The sequence below is a fragment of the Osmerus eperlanus genome, chromosome 4, assembly GCF_963692335.1.
Source record: "Osmerus eperlanus chromosome 4, fOsmEpe2.1, whole genome shotgun sequence".
Lineage (NCBI taxonomy): Eukaryota > Metazoa > Chordata > Actinopteri > Osmeriformes > Osmeridae > Osmerus > Osmerus eperlanus.
Genome location: NC_085021.1, coordinates 17241552 through 17256207, shown reverse-complemented (window position 1 = coordinate 17256207; position 14656 = coordinate 17241552). Strand labels below are relative to the sequence as shown.

At 40.2% G+C, this 14656-nt stretch overlaps 1 protein-coding gene across 1 annotated transcript; it reads left to right on the top strand.

Moving 5' to 3' along the window:
* Window positions 1-614: 614 nt before the first annotated feature.
* Window positions 615-3562, top strand: LOC134018280 (transmembrane protein 26). Its single transcript, XM_062458163.1, has 3 exons — window positions 615-808; window positions 1860-2004; window positions 2529-3562. The coding sequence occupies exons 1-3, from the start codon at window positions 615-617 to the stop codon at window positions 3267-3269; spliced, it is 1080 nt and encodes a 359-aa protein (XP_062314147.1). The 3' UTR covers window positions 3270-3562.
* The last annotated feature ends 11094 nt before the right edge of the window (window positions 3563-14656 follow it).

Here is a 14656-nt window from a genome sequence, read left to right as displayed (position 1 = left end):
TCCACAAAGACTTTGGGGAAACATAACTCTGTAAGTCAGACCACTACCAGTACTGTATATTTCTAATACATATAATCAAAGAAGATATTTAATTGTCTGTTGAATTTTGTAGTATTATATAGATTTGCAATTATCTTTCAAAACCTAACCATAACCCTACCAATTTGCATATCATTTGTTGGTTTTTGACATGACACAACCTTTACATTCTGAATCAACCCAATTAAATTTGCATGAACATATTTAATTGCTACCGAGTAGTGGCTGGCACATGGTTAGATTGACTCAGCATCAACTGTGGCAGCACTGATCAGATATGTGTTACATATGAATTCCCTTTGATGTGTCTGTGCTGCCCTTTGATGTTGACTTGGCTGGTAGCTCTTTACTATTTTGTAACATGTTCACTAATTACTCACACATACACTTAGGCTTGGTGTTTAATGGCTTGGTTTCATCACCAAGACTGATTCGAACATGCATGGGCCAATTACAATCTTGTGTCAATTACTGCTGATTGGTTCCATAGATTTGCTATATCACTCAAGAAGCTTTGATGGCTCGCATGTAATTGGTCTTCTTGGACTCCTCTCTAGCTACGAGTCTTGGACAGGATGTGCCGTGTTCTCAACATCTTGCTGGCCCTGCTCAGTCGCTTCCTGTTTACAGTCCATGGTGTGGTGACTGTGTGGCGTGTGGTCACGGTCAAAGGGGAGCCTCTCTATTGGTTGCTGCTGATGGGCGTCGCTCTGCTGGGGGTGGAGATGACCATCACCATCAAGTGCACCCGCAATGCCGAGTGGAAATGGTAGTGGTGATGTTACACGCTCACAAACACTCACGCACACATGCACACACACGTATAATTGCAAACATTAGTGATGCTACATGCTTAACAGTGAGCTGTGCAAAGAGGAACACACCATTTTAGGATTTAATACAACTGATGATGATGTTGGTGAGTGAGTGAAACAGAACTGTGTCGAAGGTTATGAAGTTACACCAAGCCCTGTCCCCGGGGTAGAATGAGGGTTGCAATGTTGAAGTCTTCGCCCCTCAATTTTGTTTTTGTTTGGGAATAAATAACTTGTGACCTTGAAACAGGAAGAGCTATTTACAAGCCAATGCCTGAGGTGGTGAGATTCTGTAAGCTACTTATGGTATTGGGCCAAAAGATTTCTTTCTCTCTCTCTCTCTCTCTCTCTCTCTCTCTCTCTCTCTCTCTCTCTCTCTCTCTCTCTCTCTCTCTCTCTCTCTCTCTCTCTCTCTCTCTCTCTCGCTCTCTGTCTATCCAAAACCTAATCTCAAATTTCCCCTTAAAAACTATTTCCGTCTGTGTCTCTGTCTGTCTTACTCTCTTTTTGTCTCTATCTCTCTGTCAGTCACTCGCTTTTTGTGACTTTCTCTCACTCAATCCCTATTTCTGACCAAACACGTAACTATCAGCAATAACTGAAAACATTTCCTCGCATGCCTGAGCTACACTAACATAAACTAAGGTTGACCTGTATTGAACAGGTTTCCAGGGAAGTCAGAAAATGTCATTGGGCAGTAAAAAGCAAAAGGAAATTCTTCCTTCAAAAAAGATACTTTCGTATTTGTGGGGGCATACAGAGGCGGAAGCTCACTTCAGGCTTCTCTCTTTCACACACTTTGAAGTTCTCTCCACATGGAGCAGGCTTTGCACTGTCAAGTGGGATTTGCATACGTGATGAGAATAATTGCCTGTCTGAAATGGGACACTTCTTTATGGAAAAGGATTCTTTTTCACTGACTGGCCCAAAAAATTGGCGTGTGTCGCTAAAAATATCCCCCACTCCTTTTGATTCCTCTTCTTCCTCTTGGCTGTCTGCTTGTAGGTTCTCCCCCATGATTTTCCTCTACCTCAGTACAGTTATCCCCTCCATTTGGTTTCTGGAGCTCAGCCTGCTACAGATCAAGCTGCCCGTCAACATCTCCTCAGGTCCTGAGCTCCATCTCCTAGCTCACATCCCCATCGCATCGGTACGTGTGGTCCCATAAAGCCCTTACACCCCCCCCCCCCACACACACACACACACCCACTCACAAACACCTACACACACACACACACACCCACACACGCACCCACTCACAAACACCTACACACACACACACCCACACACACCTTTCCACCGCCACTCTTTCTTCCAGCTACATTTAAAGGATAACCTATGATAGATTAGATTGAAATCTAGGGGGGGGATAAAGTATCGAAAGAAGGAAATGTAATTGACACATTTAGATGAGTTCCAGATAGTCTCGCTCACTAAATACTCTCAGATCTGGAATTTGATAGCCATTTGACTGCTGTTTCTTTTGTGTGGGACTCGGGTGATTTTTTTTGTTTCAATTCCTTCAATCTGAAGATAAATTGCATCTCAAGAACACAGGAAAAATAAATGCTTTGGCTGGTTACATTTACATTGTGGTTTGATTTTATAACACATCATGATCTAATTACATATTGTGTCATACGTTCTTTTATTATTTTGTCTTGACCAAAGCAGGAAATTGTGGAACTGGACCCAGAGGACTGGGCAGCAGGCCTGGAACAGACCATGCTGATCGTGCTGGTTTTGGGCCGCTGGCTGATGCCAAAGGGGGACATGTCTCGAGACCAGCTCTCCCAGCTCCTCATGGTCTACGTAGGGCTGGGAGCAGACATCTTGGATATCTTTGACACGTTCAAAGAGCCTGAAGTCAAAACCAACCAAGCTGTCATCATTGTGGGGCTTGCCCTCTTCTCTTGGGCTCTCATGCAATTCCCTCTGGTTTTGACCCAGACACGCCCCCCACAGGAACAGATCCGGGCTGGCTCCCTCCAGTGGGAGCACTCTGGGAAAGTCCTGAGTGGTGTTGGTGGCAGCCCTGGAGCCCCGTCCTCCTCCTCCACCTCCTGCTACTCCAGTGAAGTGTGGAGCCTGCTGCTGACCGTGGGCCTCCAGGACGGCCCTTTCCTGGTCTATCGCCTCTACCTCATGATCAGGGAGCAGGTGCTCAACCAGCTGATGATCTTTTTCACTTGCAAGAACATTCTCATCGTCCTCCTGGAGGTCTACCGAATCTTTGTGGTGCAGTGCGAGCAGGGAGTGGAAAGTGGGTTAGAGGGGTGCGCAGTGAGTATGCCCTGGTGCCGCATCGAGGAGCGACAGGTGACAGGTGAGAAGGAAGAAGAGGAGGAGGGACGAGGGGAGAGTGGAGAACAGAGCATCCAGACAGTGGAGGAGAGGGACGGAGAAATAGAGTGAGAAAGAGATCGGAGTGGTTTCTTGGTTTGAAAAGCCTTAGAATGCTGTGAGGCATGTCTAAGCCCTCAGGGGGGGTAGCTTTAACTCACACGACAAGCGTGCACATATGCCAAACCTACAACCCCCGGCCCCCACCTTCAAAAGTGTCCCACTGAGAATTTCAGCTCTCCGGAGGATCACTACAACTCTAGTGCACTGTAAAAAGAGAGTCCCCAGAGACAAGCTCACCATGACAAAAACATTGGCACTCTCTTTCTATTCCATTTTACAGGAGCAGTGCATAAAGTTTGCAATCCTAAGATTATATTTTTCCTATTTCAAGTTTCTTTGCTAAAAGGATTGTGTAAATTGCAAAGATGATTTGTGTCTTTCAATAATCAAGTAGATTGCTTTAAATTATGTTTTGTGCATTTTAATGAAACTTATTTCCCCTCCAAATCACATTGAGTTATATAGTTTTTTTTATATGCAAATCTGATCTGTTAGGTAAATTGCATGATGTAAAGGTACTGTTGGTTGGTCGTCTGCTTAGTTTTTTTCCATGAGATGGCAGTGTTGGCAAGTCAAACAAGCCTCAAAACAAGAGTGTTTATTAAATTAAAACATTCAATTTGCCTATATAGTGAGCTCTCCAAGCATAGAGTATTCTAGAATCTCCAGACCTATGGTAATGGACCAATCTTACTCACTTAAACATTGACATTGCAGACCTGACCAGTATCTTTTGTATGGTGGTGTCAAGGTAACTCACAAATATTTATCTTCAAAAAGATGTATAGTGGCAAAGGAATGCCTTATTTGCTGGGTCAAATAATACATGAGTAGTTTATGGGTTATCCCTCATCTATGAAATCCCCTCTGAGCAGTTACTGTAGAGTATATTGACAGGTTAACTGGTAAAATATAGTTAAGGTCAAGGGGAATCTACTGGGACATGGAAGAAGACTTCAAAAATGATGTGACGTCCTCCCAGTAAGAACATAAGAAAGGGAACGTTTTTGAAGGATAAACTCTTTAAAACACAGAAAGGTCTCAAGGTTCATTCAACATCAAGGCACGTACATCACAGGCATCCTGTAGATGTACATGTTGATTTTTTTATATTCACTTAAGTGCTTTTAGAGAAAACTCTAAACTAGTCAATTGTGACATTCAACAGTACAGAATGATTAAGTGTTGTATCAGATAAGTGAAAGGTGATATCATTTGGTTTGTCTTCGATTCACTTGTCTATATGACCCCCGTACTTGTCATAAAGTTTAAAGTCCTGGTTTATCAAGGAGTCCATGATAACCCCCTCTAGCTCCAAGAAGCTCTGTGAGTAAAATTTGTGGTGAAATGGGACGTTACAAAAACCTTTAATGCCAAACAAGAAGGAGGTGAGACTGAGAAAACAGGAAGAGACAGAGAAACAGGCAAAAAAGAAAGATTGAGAGAGAAAGAGAGGAGAACGAGAGTGTGAGAGAAAAAAAAAAACTTCCAGAGTAACAGTTGGATAGACAGTTGGATAGATGCTTTCTCCACACAACTATCCTGATTTTTATAAAGCAGGAAATCAAATATCAGGGTTTTACATACACACCTACACATCCATATACAACCACACTGTACACACACACACGCACACAGGTGTGGGCGGTATGTGGTAAATCTGGCAGTATGAGTATGAGAGAGAGCGAGAGAGAGAGAGATCAATGGTTGTACTCATAACTCATTATTTTTTAGGATTCTATACCTGGGTAAATCTAGAAAGATATAGGAATGTGGATGGAATAGGATGATGAAACCCATGCTTGCCTGAGGAGAGTCCGTTTCCTCCCAGATTAGCAGCATGCTTTAACAAGATTGTATGGGCACGTGGGAGGATGGGAATGTCAGCTGATTGCGCCTTGTTAAACCATGAGCTGCCCTAGATAGATAGAAAGAGAGAGAGAGAGAGAATGAAAGGAAGAGAGAGAGAGACAGTGAAGGAAACAACTGCAAGACGCTTAGAAAAACCCGTCCTTCACAGCCTCTCTATTGAGAGCTTCCTCTGCGTGACACGACGAGGGGGAGAGAAAGAGACACTGAGAAAGAGTGAGACACGCTCTCACAAACAAAGCAGGTGCACAAAGAGGGGGAGCTCTGATCGCTTGCCACGATTTCCTCCTCTTGTCTCAAGCCATGAAGGGGGGGCAGACCAGTGCATGAAACCATGTTGAAGGATCACTGCCTCTTGACAACATGCCATTTGATGGATGAAGAGGGAGGAGAGCAAAATGAAGCAAACTTCAATTTAACTCCCAAACTTCTCTACAGCTGTGGAAAACCTTTTCACCTTTTTACCTGCCTCAATCCTGAGATGTTGACCTTATTATCAGTAGTGGTGACATAGCCTCACAACCAAGCTCTCATGTTTCTCATTCTCCTTTGAAAGTGAAACTATGAATTCCTAACACTTTTCTTAAATAATAATAATATTTTATAATATATTCTATCATATTTATTTTATCATCCGGTGTATGCAACAAAATTGTACGCTACAGAACTTAAATTTTACAAGTGCAATGTTATAACACTATGTAATACTCCCACTATGAATTTTAACTTTGAGTGGCACAAGTTGTGTGTACCATATGTTGCTTTCAGAGTGAGAGCCAAAAGGATTGTAGATACTGTGCTGCCAAGAATACCATACTCTATGGCTGAATACCAGTGCTTATGAAAAGAAAATTATTTCAAACACATCCTGCACATTGTTTATGGATGATAAAAGGAACAAAGACATGTAAAACATTCTAATTAAGAACACTAATTACCAATTAATCATAATGGTTATATGGTATAGTAATTGAACCACAGTTGCAGTGCAGTCACGAAGACCGTGCACAAAAGACTATATAACTGTCACACATGAACTTGTCAGGCTGAATTCCCCAGTTTTACATATCAAATCTATGCATTTATGTCACACTTAAATGTTTTACATATCCTGGTTTCACACACTAGCCCTTGAAGGCATCAGAGCATTGGTAAGTTTCTGTAGCAGTGAGTGACTGGATTCCTTCATGTGAAAGGAATATAAATCCAACCACACTACTGATTACAGATCTTCATAATCACCCCACCCAAAATTGTCACAGCTTCAGCATTAATTTGATCTGATTGAAGTGCATAAACTATCACTTTCCTTATGTTCACTCATATTTCAGTCTAAAACTCCACAGGGTGGAAACATTAAAGTGAAAAAAAAACAAAAAAACACAGATATGCCAAAAATGAATAATTAAAAACCTTAGCTCCACTCATCAGAAAGAGTGATGGTTTAAAGGCTTTGAACAAGTTGAGGAGAAGGTGAATAAATACATAAATTGCATGTGTTTGTGCACCAAGCAAGAAACCCACTGAATTGAAATGACACAGAATGAATGAAAGTGAAAGTAATTTGAATGTAAACCATGGTCTGTCAGAAAGCTTTTTAACTCCTAAACAGTAAAAACACATCTAACTTTATCATTTCTTACTTCATTAAATCGGCTATGGGAACAGAGAGAATTACAGACCACTCGAGAAGAAAATACTTTTTTTCACTCCACAGGTGCATGGATAGAGTTTAGCTGACAGTTAAACTCAAATTACAGTAATATAAAATTAAAATTCCAAACCAAATACTCAAATGAATGAATACTCAAAGTCACCTTAAACATACCATGTGAGGTAATTATGTACAGATTGTACTGAAGTGAATTAAGGACTGAATTTAATAGCTCATGTATTTGACAGTGTGATTTCTGACAGAAGGGTGGTTCATGAGTATTCTGTGCTTCCAGGTAATGACATTTTTGTGTGTGTGTTTGTCCGTGTGTGTGAATTTGTGTGTTTGTATGGATGTGTGTGAGTGTGAATAAGTGTGTGCTGTAGATGTGTGTACAGTAAGTGAGTGTGTATGTCTAGCTGCTGCTAAGCTCTAAAGCAGGAAAAAGTATTTTTGTACTTCACAGCACATTTCCCTCTAATTGGTTGCAGGTTCAACTTGTTGTAGCAGACTGTGTGTTTATTTTTAAGGTCAGGTATAATGGTAGGTAGGTTTCAGGTATAATGACTTAATCTAACGGAATAATTTCCTCTAGAATGAAGAAAGTTATAATAAACTCAGATTTCTTCTGACAAGAACATATAGGTAAACATGAGGTTTGTTGTACTCTGCATGAAAACATGCAGTATATTCGTGAGATGAGAAACAAAATGGTTTCGTTTCTTTGGCGTCCATACAATTACTAAAATTCTCTTGTTAACATAACACACTTTTAATCGAAATACACTGTCTGGTTAGGTGTGACCAAAAGAGCCAAAGACTCCATCACAGCAGTGATAGGATTCTGACACTACTCCTTATCACAGACTTCTGGATACAGTTCAGAGCTTTTCACATTTGACTACTGCCTTTTCAAACTTATCGTCCCAATAAAATTAGCTTCATTTACTGGCTTCTATGTGGCCCAGTTAAAAAGAACTCAGCACAGACAACAAAAGAGGGCAGCTTTAAGTCTCGAGTAAGTAACTGTCAAACTGGACCAAACTAGATAGAAACTTTTGAGTCACTTAATTTGCCCTCTTTTCAGATCATGTTGTCTTTGTTGTCTTGTGTCCAACAAAGTCAGGCACCTGACAGTCTCAGACACTACACTGGCGTAAGGAGTTCAGTAGTCGTGTCACATTGTGCCCATATCAGTAGCGTCCAAAGCCCTGCGTGCCCCCCCCCCCTACCAGTATCCACTTGTTTCTAATAGGTAAAATAAATTAGGTGCCAGTCAGGCAGCGGCAGTCTGTTTTGCAAAAGACAAGTCCCTCTCTCTCCTATACTTGTCAGACCTGAGAGAGACAGGCTGGGGTTCACTTCACACTTTGCATTGTGGGAGCGTCAACAGAAGCACTCTGGTTCATCCACAAACAAGATTTTGGGTGTCACTGCATATTCAGAGAGGGATACAGCGAGAGACATAGTGGGGGGAAATGAATGGGGAGGGAGAGAGGGAGGGAGAATGAGGGCGAAATAAAGGGAAAGCAAGAGAAAGTGTTATCAGTGTTTCATTCTCAGGCCTGTTAGTGAGACCCAGTTGCTGAACTCTAGTCTTAACTGGCCTGACTTTCCAAGGCTGTCTGTGTAAAGACACAACTATCCGATCATGTTCCTGCACTGTACACTTCCTCAGGGAGAATGGAAGCAGGAAAGAGACATTCACCACTTGGAAGGTCCCTTAGGACTTAAAGCCTGACTGGTTCCTAATAGTCTAGCATGCTTTTCCAAGCTTCAAGGTTCACTTCCCGTGGAATGATCTACTGCTAACATTTACCATGACCTTATCTGCAATAAAATTGTTCAATTTTCTAGTCATTTTTTGAGCAATCAATATTTGATAATTGCTACAAATATAACATATGACAAAACTGATATGAGACCACGTAAAATCTCACCAGTGTTAAACTAATAATTGTATAGTAGTCATATCATTTGATTCATGCCTAGGGAGACAAGCCACAAGAAAAGTGAAATGCAGCCAAGCCCAGCCTGTTGAAGACTCAATTCACTCAGGTACCTGATCTTCCCATGTAAAGGATGGTCAGAGTGTCAGCCAATAGCATGAAAGGAACTAATATGATTGTAAAAGCAGTTTCCAGACTCTCCACTGTGTTCTACTGGAGCAGACACCAGGGAGAGAGGAACCGTGTTCGCTGGAGCGACAGAAAACTAGGTGATGTAAAAAAATAAAATTATGCTGGAAACAAATCATTAATTAAACTTTTATATTTTCCTGCTCAACAAATTCCTCTGATTTCAAACTCTGCCCTCAAAGCCCTCTGGTACATGTGGCAATCACCTCTAAAGTGTGATGCTTCTGAGGTGCTGTACGCCAGCTTCATCATATGCTGCTTTCTGATTAACTTTGACAGTGGGAGCCTAAATGTTATCTTCATTTTAAAGGTGTGTCATGAATAATATACTGAAATAAGGAACCAAAGTGGATAATCAACCCTAACTAACCCAGTTTCCTGTGGCTGAGTGGTGTTTCTTTTCCCATGGCCCTACGTAGTACAGTGCAGAATATCAGTAAAGTGCTGCCATTTTGGCCGTTGACCAATATAAACATTTTAAAGCTTTCTTACATGCACTTTCAAACATAGATGCAACACACTCTAACACCACATTACAGTACACATTGACAAATCTTGGTTTCGATAGATTGAACTGAGGTTTTACACTGCTGAATATATTCTATTGACAAGAGTGCCACAGTTAATCGCGATTCATTCGTTTCCTGAACCCTGCAGTGTTAACTATAGATTGACAACCCAGATCATATAGTTTTATATGTTTGTACTGCATTTGATGGTTCCTTTTCTTCTCTGTCTTCCATTTTCCTGAGTAACAGGCCGCAGGGGGAGAAATACAATTATTTGTTCTAAACAAAAGATCAGCAAAAGGGATTCTGTCCTGGATGAAGCAATATGTCAGTTATGCTCTGGGGTGAATATGACAACACCTCCTACAAAGATAGATTGTTTATTTATGTCTCATGCAAGTACTGTATATAATGTCCTATTCTCGTCAACATTACTTCTATCTGAATACTCGTTGCACTGTGCAAACAGAATCATATACAGATGTATGAGTAAGTAAATTATGAAGTTTGAAACTTTGAATTGTGCAACGGCAAAGCTTGGTTAAAGATGGTTCAGGATTGTTTTACAATGCCAAATAAATCTGGTTCAGCATGGTGCTTGGACTATGTCTCTCTTTGGAGTCCATGTTGAATTCATCTGGGCCAGTGTCGACAGTGATAGATGAAGCCTGATTCTGGATCAGCAGTGGGCTTCAGTGAGGGTGGACTACTCTGCACTCTACTGTACCACTCACAGTTCCTCTCTTTCTCTGCCTTCCTTTTCTGGCAAGCTCACTGGGGTTGTTTGAGAACCTGCCTTCAAAGGTTTTTATTACAGTGTACCTTGGCCAAGGTACTTCAAAGTGAATCACTCAATTCTGACTCCAAAAACATATTCTAATTTGGGGTAACCAGTTTATCATTGTAGCCCAACTGGTTAACTCTAGATCTGCGGTGATGTCGTGTTGAAGAAATCTCTACAAAGAATGTTTGAGCTTGCCGAAGCCATTAGCAAGCCTCTTTTGATTTATTTTGGATTTGCTTTGATTTGCTTTTATCATTGTCTGTCTCTGAATGTACATGGTGAGAGCTCTTATCAAGGGTTTGGAAATGGAAATCAGATCTTACAATTCATGTCTGTAAGAAAGCTCTTTGTGTGGAGTGTATAAATGTAATACTTTTTGTTGAAAACATGGATCATGCCTTTTGTGGAGCTGGAGGATTTTACTGCCTATTTATGACCTTATAATAATAAAGTAAATGACACTGTTTGGCCTGGACACAGCTCACCTGTTTTTACACTGGTTCTGGGTAATTACAACAAGCACATAAATAGTACTTAAAAAATACATCACAAGCTTAAGGATTTACCCAGCAATTACTATCTGACTTTGATAGACAAGATCTTAGACGTGATGTTTCAAATGGTTATTTTGTAGTACTGATACAATTATTTATCTAACTGTAAGTTTAAAACTGCTGCAGTACATTCGTCCACTTTGTACAATTCCCACATTGTAACCCTGAGTGTGACATCATAATTACCTATCACAGAAGCTACAATACTAATTCCACACATACAACACAAATACGACAACATACACTTAGCATTACACTTTTTTCTGAGTAAAATATTCCCCTTTCAGTTGATGTAAGTAAGTAAGACTTTATTTATATAGCACATTTCATGCAAGAATTGTAGCTCAAGGTGCTTTACATAAAATCAATAAAAACGATAATACAAGTGATAAAAGTAATAATTAAAATAGCAAATTATAAAAACAATAATATAACTAATAAAAGTAGTAAAACCCTTCTGAGATAAAATTACTTAAATGCTTCGGTAAAAAGGTAGGTTTTAAGCTGTCTTTTAAAAATGTCTAGCGTATTTGCTTCCCTAATATTTATGGGTAATTTGTTCCATAGTTTTGGGGCGTAATTGACAAAGGCCGAATCACCAATCTTCTTATGACTGCTTCTGGTATGTATTGCTGTTACTGCGGAAGCTCCAGCAATCTACAAAACTGAGACTCCTGGGGATGCATGGTGAAATAACAAATATCCTAATGTGTAAAAAATTTGTTTATTCTCTGAATCAAGTCTCTTCCCCTCACCACTAACCCACTTCCTTAAATAGATCCCCTCCATTCACTCTCTCAAGTGTTCCAAAGAGAAGAATTGCTTCTGGCTGCCTATGTCCTACATAATATAATTATGTAAACCAAATTGGGGGAGGAACCCACACACCAGACAATCTACATAACTATTGATAATTGATAAGTGTGACTTAAAGTAAGTGCATGCCATGCAATTCATTGAAAACAATAAATAGTTTCAGAAAGGTCGGATCCAACTGCCATGATGGAATGTGATGTACTTCAGACCAGTATGGTCATGTTGATGGAATAGTGATGTTATTGTTGAATTTGATGTTGATGTTCTGATCATTTTACCTCAAATTCTTTAAAAGATAAAGAACTAGGCAAAAGTGACCGAGAGAAGAATAGAGATCACAAATATACAACAAATCCAAACAAAAATCCCACTATTTGGAACATTGTAAACATCGCTCAAAAACTACCCCTGCACGGTGTATTATACCAGTACACTAATCAATACAGAGGAAGAACCTTGTCTTTCACAAATCCCTAGTTGCTGCTATTGATCGTATCAACAGTCACTTTGTGACTTCTTCTGTCATTATTGGCCCATTGTGGTTTATCTAAAGCGATTTACACAACACCCTTGCCTTCTCTCCCCATTTCCTTCTCCCATCACAGTCTTTACACAGGAAGTGTCAATAAAACGATAAGAATTCTGCACAGCTATGCCTGTCAGTTCGATGAAGACGAATGTAAAACAATACAGACATCCCAAGTCTCCCGGAAGGTCCGGGAGTGTCCCGCATTTCAATAGCGGCTCCCTGACGCCCGCAAATGCTGTACAATCTCCCGGAAATCGGGGATTTTGTATTTCGAGTGAGCGAGAGACTGTCTAATGGTCATTTCTGGTAGAGATAGGTGCAATTCGCGTGTCCTGAGTGCGTCGGGGACGGGGACGGGGACGGGGGACGGGGGACGGGGGACGGGGACGTGCAGGTTGAGGGGGTACATCATGCGTCCCGGGGGGGGGGGGGGGGGGGGTTCTCTGCAGGTTGGGATGTCTGACAATATGACAGTGATTTTCATGCCCCTGACCTCTCTTTACATGTGACACACTCATGTAATTGGTCCCATTAAAATCTCAACACCTATAAAAATACCAAAGCAGGTTACACTAACAGTTCTTTATTATTATTTTTGCTTTACTCAAAATAATTATGAAGTCTTTCTAATCAGAGGCTCTGAAAAGGACAGATAGATGGTTTTCCAAGCTGTAAAGAGTCTTCAAGGGGTGAGGATGTAATAGTTTAATCAACATAAATACATGGCACATCTACTATGAAGAGACAGAATGGGTCAGCTTAACCTTTATTATCGTAATCTTCAAATAAGCATTAAAAGTTGGAATTAATAAGCTTCTTAAATGCTTTTTTGTTTTAGTGCTCCTTTCATGTCCTTACTTTTTTATGGTACGGTTTACACTTGAAAGAAAAGTGAAATTGAAAAAGAATGACAACAAGAGCAATGCAGTAGGACTGTACTGTAGACACCTGAAGAGGCCTCTTAAATGGTTTGCAGCTGCATTTATTAGAGTTTTATTTTGTTTATTTTTTTTGCAGTTCTGGTGATGAATCAGGCTTTTGTCTGAAGTGGAAGCAAACACAACAAACTAATTAATTAGAAGCGCTGATGAACGACCATGTTTCCCTGAGTCTTGGTAAACACTTCGTCTCCAGAGAATCCTCAGACAGATCTTCTAGTTCTTTGTCATTTCTTGAGAAAGTACTATGGGGCGGTAATATCTATGGGAAACTATTTAAGATGGAAGTAGAAGTAGACATTGAACACCATACACTGTTTAAAGAAATGAGCATAAACATGTTTGATCACATCTTCTCCATCTGCTTAATTCACAAGTAACTTTTGATTGTCTGATCACCTTGACAACAATTTAATTATATTCAACTGACTCTGAGATTCACTGTCAAAAACATCAGTATACACTTTACTCTGTGCTCTGTTGTGAGATGGAATCCTGAATGTTTGCATTTTGAGCAAACACCCCAAAACTCATCCCAGCTGAGATCTTCAAGCTTTTCTTAAAAAATGTATTGGTCTAGTTATGTCTGCAGTATGCATGTATACTTCATTTGCAATATTTCGTAGACCAACCTGAACATATGTCCTCAAGTACTTCAGTCTTTACAATTGATTAGTGCCCATTCATTACCACTCAGACAAATACGATTTCATCAGCTGGCACAAGTGTGTTGTGTGGATCAATCTCGATCAATTGGATGCAAGAGCAAACAAATTTATCTCGGTTTAATGAAGACTCTTAACATTGTTTTTCTGGTGCTATAGTGTCCAACGAAGTGCTACGAGAAATATTGCTTGTCTGGTAGCTTATCTAATTACCACATGGCCTCACCTCTGCCTTAGATTCCCTTTATTAGTTTTCCAAGCCCAAACGAGGCTCATTAGACAGCTCGTTCTAATTAGAGGACATATATCTGAAGGCTCCAGGGTTTCCCACACTGCATGCTGGGAAAAATGAAATGCCATTAATCAATCAGGTTTCTCTTTTAATGTTCTGGACAGTGGAAAACAAAACCATGGCAACTAATGTGATAAGACTTTTCAATCTCATTGGCTATGCATAAATGGTGAGTTTGCTTCAGATTGAATTGGCATGTAATGAAGTTGATTCTTCTGTTTGAAATTGAGGAATCAAAGCTATTTACAGATTGCGAAAAATGCTTTTAAGCCAACCCCTTTCTTTTCAATGGAAATCTATTGGAGTCAAAGATCATAGAGTTTGTTGCGTCAACACTTGGTATGGTTTGAATTAGGTCCTCCTTTCTCTAATCTAATTAGTCATCTGAACACAGTTTAAGTTTCCTGGTGTTTAGAACATTACCTCTAAACATAAAATGTTTCAGGCAATTATTGGGAAGTGCTCTGGTTTTGGCTCACTTTGAATGGCCCCTAATGGCTCTTTAGAGGAGGTATCTGTTGGCCACATTCAACCGCAGTAAGTTGAACAATTTACAGCATTGTGCAGTATGTCGTACAGTACAATGAAAAAATGTGTCTCTCACTAAATATATGTAGTAGTCCTGTGCTCTTTCAATGTAAAACATAA